The 17,183-nt window shown below is 44.9% G+C and overlaps 1 protein-coding gene across 2 annotated transcripts; it reads right to left on the minus strand.

Moving 5' to 3' along the window:
• Window positions 1-516: 516 nt before the first annotated feature.
• YY1 (YY1 transcription factor) lies at window positions 517-15,319 on the minus strand. Of its 2 annotated transcripts, none has more exons than XM_082218102.1 (5): window positions 14,247-15,319; window positions 5,661-5,823; window positions 4,546-4,606; window positions 4,058-4,216; window positions 517-1,709 (listed from the first exon to the last, which is right to left on the minus strand). In XM_082218102.1, the coding sequence occupies exons 1-5, from the start codon at window positions 14,977-14,979 to the stop codon at window positions 1,527-1,529; spliced, it is 1,299 nt and encodes a 432-aa protein (XP_082074228.1). In that variant the 5' UTR covers window positions 14,980-15,319; the 3' UTR covers window positions 517-1,526. The 2 variants fall into 2 exon arrangements, with proteins under 2 accessions (XP_082074228.1, XP_082074229.1); XM_082218103.1 differs by having other exon boundaries at window positions 5,661-5,811; window positions 14,247-15,092.
• Between the last annotated feature and the right edge of the window lie 1,864 nt (window positions 15,320-17,183).

Raw genomic sequence — 17,183 nt, forward strand, 5'->3', positions numbered from 1 at the left:
GCACTATACTGCCATCAATTTTGATTTTAATTAATTCTTATGATGTTTTTATAATGTTGCACTATTTTAGTGTTGTTAGCCGCCCTGAGCCCGGCTTCGGCTGGGGAGGGCGGGATATAAATAAAATTTATTATTATTATTATTATACTGTGCTATAGATTCTCAAAGGTAAGAACCATCTCCCCCGGCCAAGGACAGGTTATTTCAGCATTCTGGTGTTTCAATTCACATGCACGACTCACCCCACTAATGGGTGCAGCTGTCATCACCTTACCTTATCAGACCAAGGCAGCAGAGGTTGTCTATAGGTTGTCCTGCTCCACCACTTGCTGAATGTAAAAAACAAAAGCTAAACTTCACTGTCAAAGCTGCAGTGCCCAATGGGAGGCTCCATATGATCAAGAGAAATCAAAATCTCCACAACTGCTTAGTGTTACTCAGGTTGGGGGTTTAGTGCTATGATGAAGATACACCACTTACATTAAAAATCTAATTGAATGCAGGGGAGGGGGGTAGTTAAGGTAACTTGAGTTTTATTTAGCATCCAATTTCTGGGACGTTAAAGAACTATAATTTGTCCTGGACAACAGAAGAAAAATAGGCTGTGCTTACAGATTGTTTTCTGCCATATTCTTTCTTCAGGACCACTGTTTTATTTTTTGCCCACTCTATTACACGGGATGTACATATCAGGTGTTGTTAAAAGGTCAGTGCCTGTACAATACATTCTACAACTGAGCACCACTTTCCTTAACTGAACAGGCAAAGAGAAAGTACACGGAACATCAGCATCTGGCAGTATTTTTCCCAAAAAAAGTGACTAAAATGGGTTTAAGTTGATTAACACTATTAAATCACATCTAATATTTGTTACTACATGATTTCATTACAGCTATACGATACAATTATACAAAATGTGTTAACATCAAAGAATACAACCAAAAAAATTAAGATAGCAAACAAAACCTATATAACTTTTTTTTCTCTTTACAGGAAAATACTTTTGAAGTATGCATGTAACTGCCCATTCTTTTAAAGAAAATCTACTGCAAGCAAAGTTATCAACCTCCAGAAAAAAATCACACATAGCATTACTAAGCATATCCCCAAAAAGTGTACAATATGCACACTTGGAAAATACAAAATTAAAAAATTGTAAGCAACAGGTGAGCTTCATATTTATAACAATGTGAAAAGTCCAATTTTAGCACTGTTGTAGAAAGAACTGTCTTTGATGCAAGTCCATGAACTGTCTTGCCTCCTCCAGGTGGGGCCACGCTTTACAAAAACACCGTACTCTCGAAACCCAAATTATAGAGCAAAATCGAGCATTGCAGCAATGCACCCTTAAAGTTTATTTTGCCACTTTATCAAAAACAAGTCCTTTAGGCGTGTAGGGTTCTTTTTTTGTTTGTTTTTTAAATTCTTTCCTAGAAACAATATACAAAGGGGAGGCTTATTCATTTTCAACCATTCTCCTGTAAAGTAAGATGCTTTGAGTCCAAGAGCTTTCTTCTTGCAGAGTTTCACTGGTTGTTTTTGGCCTTAGCATGTGTTAAGATGTGAGATTTCAGGTTAGTTGACTGAGCGAACTTCTTATTACAGCCATCAAAAGGGCACACATAGGGCCTGTCTCCAGTATGAATTCGCACATGTGTGCGCAAATTGAAGTCCAGTGAAAAGCGTTTGCCACAACCTTCGAACGTGCACTGTTGAATGAAAACACAGGGCATTAGGAGAATGTCTCAGTAGGACTAATATTTTTGCCCCAAATACTGTGAACATGAAACTATGATTAGTTTGCTCATGGCATGCTGGCACTTTCCAGTCACCATTTCTATACAGTCTATCATAGTAGTCACAAGGCAGCGGGCAATCATTTTAAAAATGCAATACAAACATACAATATTCAGAATGAAGCTGAAACTCAAACCCATGGACTTCCATACACAGGATCATATTTGTTGCTGGTTGACTGACTGAATACAAAGAGTGATCACTAATAGTTTCCCGTCACCTTGGAAAAAGGTAACAAGTGGGATGCCACAGGGTTATGTCCTGGGCCATTGTTGTTCCAACGTCTTTATAAATGACTTGGGTGAAGGAATTGAGGGGATGCTCATCAAATCTGCAGATGCCACCAAACTGGGAGGGGTAGCCAATGCCACTGAAGACAGAATAGTGATTCAATCAGACCTTTAACAGATTGGAAAACTGAGCCAAAACTAGCAAAGTGAATTTCAATAGGGACATATGTAAAGTTTTACACTTAGGCAGGAAGAACCAACTGTACAGATATAGGATGGTGGACACCTGGCTTGCCTAGAGTACCTGTGAAGAGGATCAAGGACTCTTAGTAGACAAGCTTAACATCAGTCAACCATGTGATGCAGCAGCAAAAAATGCTAATGCTATTCTAGGCTGCATTAACCGAAGTGTAGTATCCAGATCAAGGGAAGTAAAAGTACTGCTCTATTCTGCCTTGGCTAAACACCTGGAGTACTGTGTCCACTTCTGAGCAACACAATTTAAGAAGAATGTTGACAAGCTGGAACATGTGCAGAGGAGGGCAACTAAGATGATCAAAGGTCTAGAAGCCAAGCCTTATGAGGAATGGTTGAAGGAGCTAGGACTAGATGACCCTCAGGATCCCTTCCAACTCTACAATGCATACAATCATACAAGGTATGATTGCATACCTCGTGACATGAAATTACTAGCAGTAAGATATCTCAAGAAAAAGCTTTACATTTCTAAAGCAGTTAAGTAGTAGTCCAGGTAACATTACATAAGCCTATAAGCAGTTCTTGGTATCCTTCAAGCACCACCTTTACTCTTTCCCCAGGAATCCACATTTCCCCAGGAAAATACATTATAAATGTACACCAATTAACCACAACGTTACATTAAAAAAAATACTGCAAATAGCAGGCTTTCCAGCCAAGAACTTAGGAATCCCATGGACATGAAGAATTCACCCATTCCTTCCTATAAACGCTATGGTGCAATGCCTGTGTTATCTGAACAGTTTAGCAGGCATAACAAGCAAAGTACATCTCTGGAGGATAAAGACAATGACTTTATCACTTTATCCACTGAAATCAAAGTTGGCATTCACTATCTTGTTTCTATGCACTTGTTTCTATGCACGGCTTCATTCATAGCCCTCTTGCACGATTTTTGCCAACGAAAGGCTGAGGAACATTTGATGAAGAGGCATGAATGGCTGGCTTCAACAACATGGCAAAAGTCAATTCTTGATTGCTTTATATAAAGGACGGTGAATAACAGCCATGGCAAACTACTACTACTAAGAGGTAAAACAACAGTTCTAAGAGCGCCAGCTTTCACAACAGGAACAGAATTTCTCCACTGTCTAGATTTCTGTTTATTGCTCCTATTACAAAAGTTTGCATACAAGCACATTCTAAAAACCTCAAGGAGAAAAAACACACATACAATTTGTTTATGATGTTGTCCAGTTTGTACATCTTGAGCTGGCAAACTAGACAGTATGACTTATCAGTGAAAGACATCCCACACCTATATAACCTCTGAGGCCTGGCCTGTAGTGGGAAAATGCAGCATGTCAGGAAAGGGAGAAACAGTTCTCAATATATTGCACTCCATCTACATCAACAGCTTGCAAGTGCTCCAATAATTAAGTCTCTGACAATGATGAAGTGTGCAGCCAGCAAATGAAAGGCTTTTTGGGGGGGGGGTGAGTGAGTGAATGTAAATTTTCCTAGGTATATTTTGCCTAGCAGCTATTAAGTCTGCTGCTTGTTATAAGACCTGATCTTAAACCTCCTGGTAACTGTGGAAAGATATAATCATGAATGGCCCAAAAAGACAGGATAGGAAAAGATTTAGTGTGAAATGCCTGTTGGGCAGTTGCTTGAATTATTCTCTGTCCACACATTTAGATTATTTCCAGCCCTTTGACTGGTCTTACCTAATTTTATCTGAGAACAGGTACCTTTGGGGGTTTTGAGCCTCAGAATGATCTCTACATGCAGCATAAATGTCTACCAAACGTATTTTGAAAAAAAGTTACCTGAAAGGGCTTCTCTCCAGTATGAACTAGCTGGTGCCGCTTTAGTTTTGAGCTCTCCACAAAGGCCTTGCCGCACTCCGCACAGACGTGGACTCGAGGCCCGTGAGTGTGCAGATGCTTTCGCATGGCAGAGTTGTCCCTGAACATCTTTGTGCAGCCCTTCAAGAGAATACAAAGAAGACCCATCAGTGGACTGTATTACAACTAGGATTTCCGGGCGCTCTACTAAAACACATTCAACTTCTTCACATTTTTTGCTAAGTCATTTTCCGATTTTTTAAATACATGAGCTGCTTTCCCTTTGTCCTAGTTGCCATGGCCCTTCTACTTCCCATCAGCAGAAACAATACTTTAATACAATACAAAATGTTAGCAACTTTCCTCATACTTTAATTTTTAAAAGGAACAGAGAAGTAGTCTTTATACTCTGAAGTTAAAAAACATTTTATTGACCATCAGGCTATCAGCAATCATAATATTTCACTCACTTTATGAGGACAGGCTATCGTTCTTGGAGCATCATCTTCTTTGATTTTTCTTGGCTTCATTCTTGCAAAGAAAAGCACAACAGCATTGATCAGTGAAAAGGAAATATACAGTGGTGCCCCGCAAGACGAATGCCTTGCAAGACGAAAAACTCGCTAGACGAAAGAGTTTTCCGTTTTTTGAGTCGTTCCACAAGACGAAATTCCCTATGGGCTTGCTTCGCAAGACGAAACGTCTTGCGGGTTCTTGCAAGCTTGTTTCCTTTTTCTTAAAGCCACTAAGCCGTTAATAGCTGCTAAGCCGCTAATAGCCGTGCTTCGCAAGACGAAAAAACCGCAAGACGAAGAAACTCGCGGAACGGATTAATTTCGTCTTGCGAGGCACCACTGTATTCTTATTTGCTTTGTATTAACAAAGTAATCTTCTGACATAAACCAACTGTATCGTATTGCAGTTGTGATGGCAAAGTCTCAAACTGACTGGCTGAGCTGGTGTGATGGAATGAAATATTGCACTGTCCAGGAAACTAAACAGTTTACAGTTCAACTTCTGTGAGGGAGGGGAAGCTGTTATTTTCGTTGGGAATAAAACCTCAAAAGAAATCTCAAAGGGTTAGGAAGTGAGGAGAGACTGGTCCTATCTCTGCACATTTAAGGATATGGAGCCCAGAGGGGGAAGGCTGGAGGCAAGATGGAATAGAGAATGGACTTTGCAACAGGAATCTGTAAACTTGAGGAATATGGCAGGCAAGCCAGAGAATTTATTCCAGAATGACCTAATCATAGAGAGAACTCTGAAGAAATTTCACAGCAATTACGACAGTCTCTATGGTGAGGAAGAAAAACCACAGAGTGATGGAAGCTGGTCAAGGGTGACTAAAGGAAATGCCTGTAAGATCAAGATCCTGAGGGGGTAACCCACCAGCGTGACCTGCTCTCACTGTGGCATGAACTGGGAGGCTTTAAACTACACAATAAAGGGCATCCTCACACTCACAATTCCTATCTCAGTGACTGAACTCTTATGCCAGAAAGATCATTTCTCAGTATCTGATATATTATGAATGAGCATAATGGAATAATGTTTTTACTAGAAAAACAATTCTCTTACCACTTACCTTGCAAATTCAGCCAGCTGTTTAGGGTCGGAAAGATCGATGCCAGGTATTCCTCCAGGTGGTAGCTTCTTTCCTGTCATGTATTCAGAGTAGTCTGGAGGGGAGTTCTCACCAATGATCTGCTCTTCCACCACAGTCTCGTGGTCAATGTCTTTTTTGTCATCTGAAATGATTAGAGCAAACTGAATTTTGATTTAACATCCTCGAAGGACACCACCGTTGGCTAGGTTTGTACCTTAGCACAACCTCCCCCACCCTTAGAGCTAGCAAACACCCCTCAAGCTATTTCCATATGCAGGGTCAAAAAGGTAATAAAATGCATTAGCAAATGATTATTTGCTTACAAAAATGTACTTTATGGAACTCTCTGCCCTCCACCCCAGTACTAAGCACTAGCTTTATAGAACATGCAATTATTTCCTATTTCAAATGAATACAATGCTAAATTCAATGTATGATGAGTTGTAACTATAAATATATACACTGGCAACTCTGCCAATTTCAGCTTAATTTAGCAACAGATGGCAATTAACTTCCATTTTCTTTTAATAATAATTCCCTCTTAAATAAAGAGGAATTCTGATTTTTTTTTAATTCTAAAGAACTGAATTCTTCAACTGCCAATTCCTTGCTAGAAAAATAATCCACAGCCCAACAAAGATATGAACAGCAGGCAGGGCACATATGCTAACTGAACATTTTGGGTAATCAAAATCTGTTGCCATAGCTTGTTATAAGGTGTTCGACAGTTTCTAGATTTCATTATCAATTCATTTTCTTCCTTTTTTAAACTACCAAAAGCACAGCACAAACAAAGCAATCTTAAGGGCAAAGGGAGAGAGAGACTGTGGCGGAGGAAGCCCCTTTGTCCTACAGGCAGGACAGAAAGGGGCAAGTGATTCCCACCCCTCACCCCATTTTGCCTTTAATGGCTGCTTGTCCTTTTAAAACCCTTTCCTTCCCACTGCTTCCACTGAGAGAGGGTGTGATGGGGGATTGGGAGGATCCTAAAGATCCACAGTAGCCACCCCCAACCCAGAATGCCTCCTTTTTGTCCTCTCTGCTGTCCTACTTCCTTGACAGCTCCATTTGCCAAAGAGCAGCTGAGAACCAACAAGAAGTTCCAAGCATCTCCAAGGATCCCAGAATTGCTGTGCAGGTTTGGAAATGAATGAGAACTGAATGAGACAGGAGGATTGATCATGGAGATTACACGGCAGGTACAGTGCTTCCTGCAGCAGTGAACAAGGTCTTGTGATCCCTGCCTGCTATTGTGAGTCTTTGAAATAACATGGTATGTCCAAACAAGTACATATTTGTCCCTAATGCCTGCTCTTGAATGCTAGGCAGATCATCTGGAAACTAATTTGTGCTGTGGCTGCTGTAGACACCCACTTCTTCAGGGGAAGCATCAGAATCTGGCAAAAAGCCTTCACATCTTGTCAATGTGTACATCATGCTTTCGGTCCCGATGTCTGTTGACATGGGCGGAGGCTTGCAAAGGTGTCTGGGGAGAAGGAAAGCCTGCTAGTTAAAGCTGCCCAGCAACGCCTCTGTCCCTTCTGCTGTCGCAGCTATCAAAGACCAGGCAAGGGCCCTAGATAAGCACTGCAAACTTTTCAAATGGTGCAGCGGGTGGTAGATCCTATTCCACCTTTTGAACCTTACCCTCAGAAGATGGCATGGCATCTCCTATGCGCTAGCTAATCCACTTCTGTAGCCCCAGGTGGACGGATCCACTATCCAGAATCAGAGGGTGGGGTAGCCTAAAGATCCGCTGGCTTACACCCATTTTGATCAGTCCCTTCCTGTCTATGAGGGTTAGCACCGATATAGCAGAGCCACCCTGACAAGGTGGTCGGGCCATCTGGGTGCTCCCCTCCATCACTACCAATAGCAATTGCTCTCCTAGAGGAGCAAGCTCTTCTTCTCCTAGGGCTCTCAGAAACTGTGCATGGAATGGATATGGTGTTGAATGCCTCCTCCTTTAAACTTATAACACATATTCAGCCAAAAGCCCACCTCATGACCCACCCTGACTAGGTAGAGGGGTGGGTGGTGGGGAATGCAATGAAAAGACCCATGCACCAAGATGGGAAGGACCAGAAACTACATAGGAACTCACTCCACTCAGAGGATATAGGACGCTAATTTCAATGGCCTTGAAAGTGGGAGGGCAGATCTATGCAAGAATTACTGCCTCCACTGAAGAAGAAATTAGCTAGTTTAAACTCCCTGTAAGAAAGAATAGTGAATAGCTCTACCCCTAACACCATCCAAAAATAATATTTGCATGTAAGAAATGAATAAGCCATAGGCTAATTTGTCAAATGTCTGCTGTAAAGTGGGAAATTCATGAATTGATCCCATTATTTTAGTTTCTACATAAGCTAACAAGGAGAGGTATCAAGAATAGCTCACCCTTGAAAATTCTTCCTAGTGAAACACTAAACTATGGCCGGGGGGGGGCCAGATGCTGCCCAATCGACTTCTCAATCCAGTCCGCGGACGGTCCATGAATCAGTGTGTTTTTACATGAGTAGAATCTGTGCTTTTATTTAAAATGCATCTCTGGGTAATTTGTGGGGCATAGGAATTCGTTATTTCACACACACCCCCAAATAAAATATAGTCCAGCCCACCACATGGTCTGAGGGACGATGGACTGGCCCACAGCTGAAAAAGGTTGCTGACCCCTGACCTATATAGTTCTTTCATTCTTTGTGAATGCCACCACTAGCTCTAAATATAATTTTCAAGTAGTAGTTCAATGCAGGATTCTCAGGAATTCTGTCCTCCTGAATAGTGTCCAAATCTCAAGAATTCCTATACAGTGGTACCTCGGGTTAAGTACTTAATTCGTTCCAGAGGTCCGTGCTTAACCTGAAACTGTTCTTAACCTGAAGCACCACTTTAGTTAATGGGGCCTCCCGCTGCCGCTGCGCCACCCGTGCACGATTTCTGTTCTTATACTGAAGCAAAGTTCTTAACCCAAGGTACTATTTCTGGGTTAGCGGAGTCTGTAACCTGAAGCGTATGTAACCCGAGGTACCACTGTATAATTTTTTATTTTTATTTTTACACTTCCGGCATTCAAATGTGATCAATGCTCTAGAAAGGTGGATTTGAGTTTATGAATAGAGATGGTAAGTCTGGTTAAAGAATGAGGATTTAAGTAACATGACAGATGACTTGAAGGAGCCATGGGAGAAAGAAGCAAAGGTAACCAGGAGCTAGTAAGATTGCAATGCACAGTAAAGACGACAATGAAATGAGATTGGATATAATGCTGGTCTGCATACATGTCAGTGCTTCTGAACTTTGGCCATAAGTCTTATTTGCTCATGTCCCCAATTATGTGCTTAGGATGAATCATTGCTGTTAACTGGGAAAATCATTTTACATTCTGTATTTTTTAAAAAAAGAAAAATATATATTAAGTGGTTTTCAAGTATGCTGAACTATTGGACTTGGATGAGTTGAATACACTCTGGTAAAGGAACCCTCAATAATTCTCAATGGATCTGAGGGTGGATGATTATACCTTCAAAGAATGGAGATTAAAGAGCTGCTATTGCTTTGTTCATAGGTTTCACAGTGTATGGTTCTAGGACCCTAACTTGACAGATCATCTAACCTAGAAGAAGCAAGCTGTATGCACATTGAGCAATAATATTTGTATATTATATCATGCAGAACCGATTACTAGCATGGGGAATGCAAGAATTTAAGAAGAACACTGTTGGATCAGACCAAACACCCATCCAGTCCAGCATTCTGTTCACATAGTGACCACTTCCAAATTTGGGAAACCAAATGAATTATAGCCGTTCTCTGCTCTGGTGAGCATCTGGTTCATTTATCTTCTGTACATAACAAACACCCCAAACTGGCTTGAGCAACCAAAAGGTAACAGAGCAGAAAAAATCCAGTAGCACTGATGGATGCAGTCAAGTTTCAGAAGCATAGTTAAGGGCATCAGTGGACGATTTGGGGCTTAAACGTAACATGAGAGGATGCCAGTGGCCACAGGTGATGTAATGCTAGTGATATGGCTGAAGACATCATATTATGCAGATACATGCTGAATTTCTAATAACTAGGATCTAAACTTACATTTCTACTTCTGGGCATTATGACCTAGATCTTACTGCAGTGAATTCTTATTAATGAGATACGCCTGTACTACTTCAGTCTGATGAAAACTATACAATGGGGATGGGAGAGAAACTAGGCTAAAATGCTTCTTGGTGATATCTGGATTTCTATGTGGAAGTAATGCCTAGTTCAGAAGAGCATTCTGGAGTGGAATAGATGTACTAGGCTTCTGAAAAAGGGATGGCACATAGGATTGGGGGAACCCGTGGCCCCCATAAGTTGTTGGACTCTAGCTCCCATCAGTCCCAGAGAACATTGCCAATGGTCAGGGATGATGGGAGACAGAGTCCAACAGAGTATAGGGGGCCACAACCTACCCACCCAGATGCTATCTGACAAGGGTCACTGCAATAAGCCATGCAATAGTTTCCCGCTTACTAACTGAGAGGGATTTCTTAATGGTTTGAGAAATAGCATTGTGCTATAATGGGACCCTGGAATGTAACTAATTACCCAGAATGACAACAGAAGGTAAGGACTTCCCTTAATTTGAAAGCTGCAAGTTATTAAATTGCTTAAGAAGCAACTCTACTCAACCCCAAACTTCAAAATTAAGTCATTTGAGAGCAAGTACATGGTATTTGGTGGAGTAACACAATTTTTTAGTAATTCAGGATATTATGCTAGAAACTATTAGGCTTTCCACATGCATGAAAAGGGGGGAAGAGAATGCCTAAGAACTGTTTTTGACCTCCACTGTCACAAGTTCAGATAAGGCACAGCATAAATGCAATTACGGAGCAAGTTGAACTGGTTACCAAAACTTGGTTTCCATCCCATAAAACACAGGATATGTAAAAAGATGCATTCAAGATATCAGAAGACGACATCTGAGAAGTTTATGAAGTTTAACCAGTTCAACTATTTGAGCATCTGAAATGGAGTGTCATTTAATGTATAGTACTGTAACTGAACACATCCTCCTCAAATCCTACCCTATTCAATTCAATTCAGAACTGGCAGAAGTGTTAACTTTCCTACAACAATTATTTTTGCAGGAGGGCATTAAAGTTCCCTTAAACAAGGCTAAAGGAATAGTCTGGGTAGCCAGTCTCAAAACTGAGGGATGCATAGCCCTCCTGTTCAGAACTTGGGAGAATCCAAAAGAGGAGAATAATAGCACAAAGACGATATAATACTTGGTAAAGAGATGGCTGAGTAGACAGCATGAAACAAGGATGTCGTATAACTCTTCTAACTTTGTACAAACTGTTAAAAGTTTGATTTGAGCCTTTTTGTGTTTAATCATCATACTATTTCAGATATATCCCACTGTTAAGAGTGGAAGGCATATATGAAGAATTCAATTATGCTACTTCTGTTAAGCACACCTTGAACTAGTGGTCTGTAAAGTGCCTAAAAGGAGCAAGCACAATATTGTGATCAAACAGGGCAGGTACTCAATTAAATTATATAAGCAGGCTGATGGACTTTGAGAGCTATCAAAGCTTCAGAGCACCACAGAAAATAATCGGTGTATATACATATTACATTTCAGCAGAAAAGGCTATTGCATTATTTATACAAGGTCAAAACAAGCCTGGATTAATGCACTGATTTTGATTCAGAAACAGAGAGAATTGAGCCCATAACTAACAGAGTTCATTTAGGCCATCAACATCAGTAGCTTCAGACACCTTACTAGATGCCTGAAAATCCACAGCTCAATGACTTTCGGCACCTCTGGCAATAGCTTCTGCATTATGTAATATTTGATAAAGCTGCTTAACATAAGCACAAGGCATATAGGACTACAATCTGCACTAGAAAGTAAGCCCCATTTATATCAGTAGTACTTGCTTCTAAGAAAGCATGTGTGTCACTGCAGAAATTATCCATTTAACATATTATCGGATTCCGTGAACCACTTATGAAACTCAATTACTTGAAAATTTATCAGCCTGGTCAATAAGGTGATATGGCTATGGAAATATCATTTTAGATTGTCACAGAATGCCACTTGCTCAGTTTCTCTGAAGTACCAGAGGACAAGATAACCAACAGTGAGGGGGACTGGAAATTTTAAAAACACTGAATAAAATCTGTTCTGGCATAGTTTTTAGACAGCACACAGGATTGAGCTATGATGTTCCACATAATCTAATATGAGCTGCTTCCTAAGAATTACAAGCCTTAGTTCTAAATTAAGTGATTGGGTTTAGTAGTTTGGATTTATAGTAGGCATGTTCAAAGTCCGTTTTGGAGGCCTAATCAGGCCCCTGTGGCAGTTTATTTCCTGGGATAAAATCCTAAAAAACCCTCAACAACTTCAGTCCTAAAAAAACTCAACAAACATAGCCCTTCATCAAATCTGGCCCTCTTTGAAAGAAGTTTGGACACCACTGATTTACAGAGAGTACACCAAACGCATCTGTCACTGGTCTCTAAGCAATGTAATAATGATATATTTACTCAATGAAAAAATATCATGTACAAAATTAGTACAGCACAAATGTTATGTAGACTGTATAGTCATAGATTCTGGATTGTGCTCCTGGCTGGCAGTGTTTATTTTATTAATGATTAAAACAATTACTCTGTCCTGGGGATTATGTTGTGCTGCTATTATTAATATACAAAGTTGCCCCTTTAACACCAGGACTTTCTAAAACTATGTATTATCAATGCAGTAATAAGGCAGAAACTCAAACTAATTCAGCAAATATTTATGTTTCTTTCACTTAACACACTGAAATGTGCATGAACTGTGTTCTAATCAGCCAAGCAGGCATATATTGTAAAACACCAGGAGCCAAATTCATACCCATTTTTATGTTTCTGTAGGCGATACTTCAAGGGATCTACTTGAGTATAACCTGGGATAGCTCACGCATTAGAGCATGAGACTCTTGGGTGAAACATTCCTGCAATGCAGGGGGTTGGTCTAGAATGACCCTCACAGTCCCTTCCAACTCTGCAATTCTATGGATTAGGACACTTAAAAATAAAGGATTAATGGTAGTAGGTTCTCCATTCATTAACACTCTATTTAACTTGCAAAAACCATTTGAGAACTCTAAAACCCTTAAGTTTCCTACAGCTGCTACCCTTTACTATTAACCCATATATACAGGCAGGAACCACAAGCACTGTTTACTGCGGAGGTTAATTCCCTTGAAACAACATATCCTGGATCTGGAGGCCGGCAGTGTCAATTTCACACACCTGCTGTGTAATGAGAAGAGGTGGCAGCACCTATTAAGTCAAAAGGCACTCTCGCTGCTGGTCTTCTGCCAGAGATCCAGCTTCCAGGGTCAGAGAGGATCCACCTCCTTCCTCCAGAGCAGATGTCAGTGATCCAGGCGCCTAATTTTAGGACTCCCTCAGACCCCTCAAGTTATTAAAAACCCCGCTAGATGTCAGCTAAAGAGACTTTTAAGCACCGTGAAAACAGGCTCAGTTTGGGAAACGTGTTTCGTGTAAAGGGACTCTGATGTTGGAAGGAGGCGGCAACTAGGGCGCTTCCCCGACTTACTGGCAGTAAAACTGAAAGCCGCGCTTCCTGAACAGACCTCTTGTCGGAATTTATTCGGGAGTTTTTATGGGGAGGAGAGGGGGACTTAGCCAAAATCCCGGGAGGAAGGAGAGAAATGAGGAGGAACCAGTCAGGCAAGCGCTACGAAGTCAAGGCGGCTGGTTGGGGAAAGGAAACGGACATGAGGCGGGGCGCAAGAAGGGAAGGGAAGGAAACGGCTTATCCGTTTGCTTGCGGGGGAAGGAAAGAAGGTTGAAAAGACGGCGAAGGGAAAAGAACAGCGAGGAGGCTGAGGGGGAAAGGGAACGTTTAAAGGTTGCCCCGAGTCTGTCACGGGGTAGAGAATGAAAGGAAGGAGGCTACACGGAGAGGAGGCAACGGGAGGAAAGGGGACGGAAACGAGGCAGCTCGAGGGAGAGAGGCTGGAAGAGGGGAGGGAAGGGGCCGCCAAGCTCGGCCCGCGCCGCCGCGTGCCTGCCCCGCCTCCCTCCTCCTCTCTCCCTCCCTCCCCCTAATGCAGAAACTACGCCATTGCGGCCTAGTCCAAGAGTCACTCAGAGAACGAGAGGAGTTGTGGGGGGGGGAGGGGAAGGAAGGAGAGCGCGCGCGCGCGGACAGGCAGGCAGGCGCGCCGCCTCGCCTCCCCTCCTCTCTCTTCCTCTCAGCCGCCATCTTGGCGGGGCCGCCGCCATCTTTCTTTCCCTTTTCCCCCCCGCCGGAGGGAGCCGGGCAATCAGGCAGAGGCAAGCGCAGACCCCGCCATCTTTTCGGGGGAAGCCGCCATACTTGCCCTGGCGAGATGAACATGGCGGCGCCCATCACACACATCCAAACATGGCCTCCCTTCAAAACAAAACGGGGGGAAAGTGCCCGCCGGGCCCGGAGAAGGGCTCCCCGGACCCTGGGGGCCTCCCCGCGCAAGGTGCCGAGCCCCGCCCGGCCGCTCCACTTACCCGAGGCCCACATGGTGACCGAGAACTCCCCCTCCAGGGTCTTGATCTGCACCTGCTTCTGCTCCCATTTCCTGCCGCCGCCGCCGCCCCCTTCGGCCGCGCCGCCGCCGCCGCCTCCTCCCCCCGCCAGGTAACTCTTCTTGCTGCTCTTCTTCCCGCTGCCGCCGCCGCCTTTCTTCACCCGGCCGCCGCCCGAAGAGGAGCCTCCCCCTCCCGAGCCGCCCTTGCTCCCGGCGGCCGCGACGGTGACCAGAGTCTGCTCGATGTACTCGTCCTCTCCGGCCGGGGCCGGCACGGGGATGAGGATCTGGTCCTCGAAGCCGTCGTCTGCCCGCAAGCCGTCCGAGTCGTCTCCGCCGACCACCTCCTCGCGGGTCTGCACCAGGATCACCTCCTGGTGGTGCGGGTGGTGGTGCAGGTGGAGCTGGCCGCCCCCGGCGCCCACGCCGCCTCCGCTGGGGTCGCCGTCGGTGACGAGCGGCTGCAGGGCGATCATGGGCGGGTGGTGGTGATGGTGGTGGTGGTGGTGCCGGCGGTGGGGCGGGTGGTGAGGGCCGCAGTCCTCGCAGCACTCGTCGTCGTCGTCGTCCTCCTCCTCCTCCTCGCCGCCCACCACGGTGGTCTCGATGGTCTCCACCGGGATGGTCTCCACCTCGATCTCGTGCAGCTCCACGATCTCGGCCGGCATCTCCGAGCCGTCCGTGGCGATGTACAAGGTGTCTCCCGAGGCCATGGCGGCGGGCGCAGCGGCGGCGGCCCCGAGCCTAGCGACGGGCCTCGGCTCCGCTCGTCCGCCCGACGCCGGCGGGGCTCAGGCTCCTCTCGCTTGCCTTCCTTCTCCCTCTCCTCCTCCTCCTCCGCGGCCGCCTCCTCCCCCTTCCACACAAACACCAGCTCCTCGCTGGGAGGGAGGGAGGAGGGTGGGAAGCAAGCAGGCAGCAGCCTCCGCCGCCGCCGCCAAATCCCGCCCGCGCCGCCTCGCGAGACTTCCGCCGCTGCGAGAGACAGGCGCCCCGAGCCTCCCTCGCCCGCCATCCAGGCCCGGGGGAGGCCGCGGCTGCCGACGGGACACGCCCTCCGCTCGCGGCCGGGGGGCCAATCGCCGGGCGAAGCTCGACCTCAGGGCTCCGCCCACCACCCAAACCACGCCTCACTCACCAACGGCCAAACAGGCCGGTTGGTCTTCCGCCGCCCCTTGCTTCCCCCCTTCTCGGCGCCCAGCCTATCGCGAAGGAGCTCGGCCGCGGGGCCACGCCCACCCACCCGCTCCTCCTCCTCCATGATCTCCCTCTTGGGTTCCAGTCAGCTTGCCGTTGGCTTCTGACGAAACTTCTCTCGGCTGGGTCGGCCGTTGCTTTCTGCGGCCCCGCCCACTTCTCTGGAGAGAGCTGCTCGCGACGGTCATTGGCTGGTTCCGGTTTGCTGGGCCGGTTGGCGCGGCGGCAACTTGGGCGCCGCTCGCTTTTCTGAGGGGTCTTTTCCCTCAGAGCGTCCGCGGCGGGTGGGAACGTGTCGCCATCCCGGGGGCCGCCTCCCTTAAGGGCCCTCCGAAAAGGACCCAAACATGCGGAGCTCTTCCTCACCAGGAGACGCGGAGGCTTCGTCACCTCCCCAAACCGCCAGCAGCTGAAACGACAGCGCTCCTCTCTCCGGGCGATTCCAGATTTGGCTGGTCGCGATCGCTCCGTTTTGGGAAGCGAACTGGTTGCCGTTCTTGCAATTGGATGCTCGGCGCATCGTATGAAGAGACGTCGCTGCCTTTATTTTCCCTTTGGGAACTGGGCTGCCGCTGCCCCGCAGGCATTTCTGGAGAGGTGCCTCTTGTCTAACATGATTTCACAGCAACGTGCCTCGCGATCCTATGCAAACGGGGGACGCCTGGGACAAGGTGAAGGACGAATGCATATAATATTCTGAGGCTGGTTTCGGTGGTGCTTGTAAAAGTGCTCCAGTAAATTGTGCTTAAGAGTGTAACCTCTTTTTCCCATTGCTTTTCTTTTCTGCGTCTTGGCTTTTTGGGATTCAGCACCTGAGGAAATGGACTGCGTAGTTTTCATTTATTTGTAAACTGCTCTGGGAAGCTTTTCTGGTTGAAGGGTAAGGTGTAAATGCTTCGAATAAATAAACTTTGCACTCAAGAATGGGTGCAGAAATGGTTGCTTTCGCTCCTCCACTTGTGTTTATTTGGATTACAATATTAATGGTTATGTTTAGCGTGAATTCAATTAATGTGTGCTGTTGTGCAAAATGTAATAGTTTATCATTTAAGACCCTCCAGCTGCTGCTGGACTCGACTCCCATCACCCCTGATCTTGCTGGCTGGCTCTGATGGGAGTTGGAAGTCCTGTATTTTGAGGTTTTATATTCCTGCTTTAGAATATTTAACTATTTTCCCCTTATGAGATCCAGAGTAATGTTTCCTAACATTTAAAACATTTCAGGGACACTACTTAGTGTACCTTGTAGAAAATCTCAGTGAACATGGGGCACTTTCTTTTTAAATACTTTATTTTCTTGTTTAAAAATTGCGCACATAACTCATGGAACTTTTATGTGAAACAAGCATACTTTTCAAATGTATCTTTCAATCTTCCTTCCAAATTATAAATGAAATGTGTCAGGGTGAGGATGATTTAAATTAGGGAAAATCTTTTTGTGGCAGAAGGTGTGCTGTGGAGACTGAGTGTTGTGGAGTGTTGTGCATTCACATCAGTTAACTTAGATATGGAGAAGCGAGAATTGTCCTGCCATCACAGCTTACTTTTAGCTTGTGCTAGCTAGAGAAATGAAGGTGAGCTTATAAATGCAGGAGCGTGCCAAGGTCAGACTGGCAACTAACTAAATGTACAGTTAATGATGGCTAATGGATTTCAATAAACAGCCTCTGGTCTGTTTGCAAAGGAAGTCCCGCTGAAGCTAGGATAGTGTTCAGGGCAG

Source organism: Podarcis vaucheri, assembly GCF_965113315.1.
Source record: "Podarcis vaucheri genome assembly, chromosome: 1".
Taxonomy (NCBI): Eukaryota; Metazoa; Chordata; class Lepidosauria; order Squamata; family Lacertidae; genus Podarcis; species Podarcis vaucheri.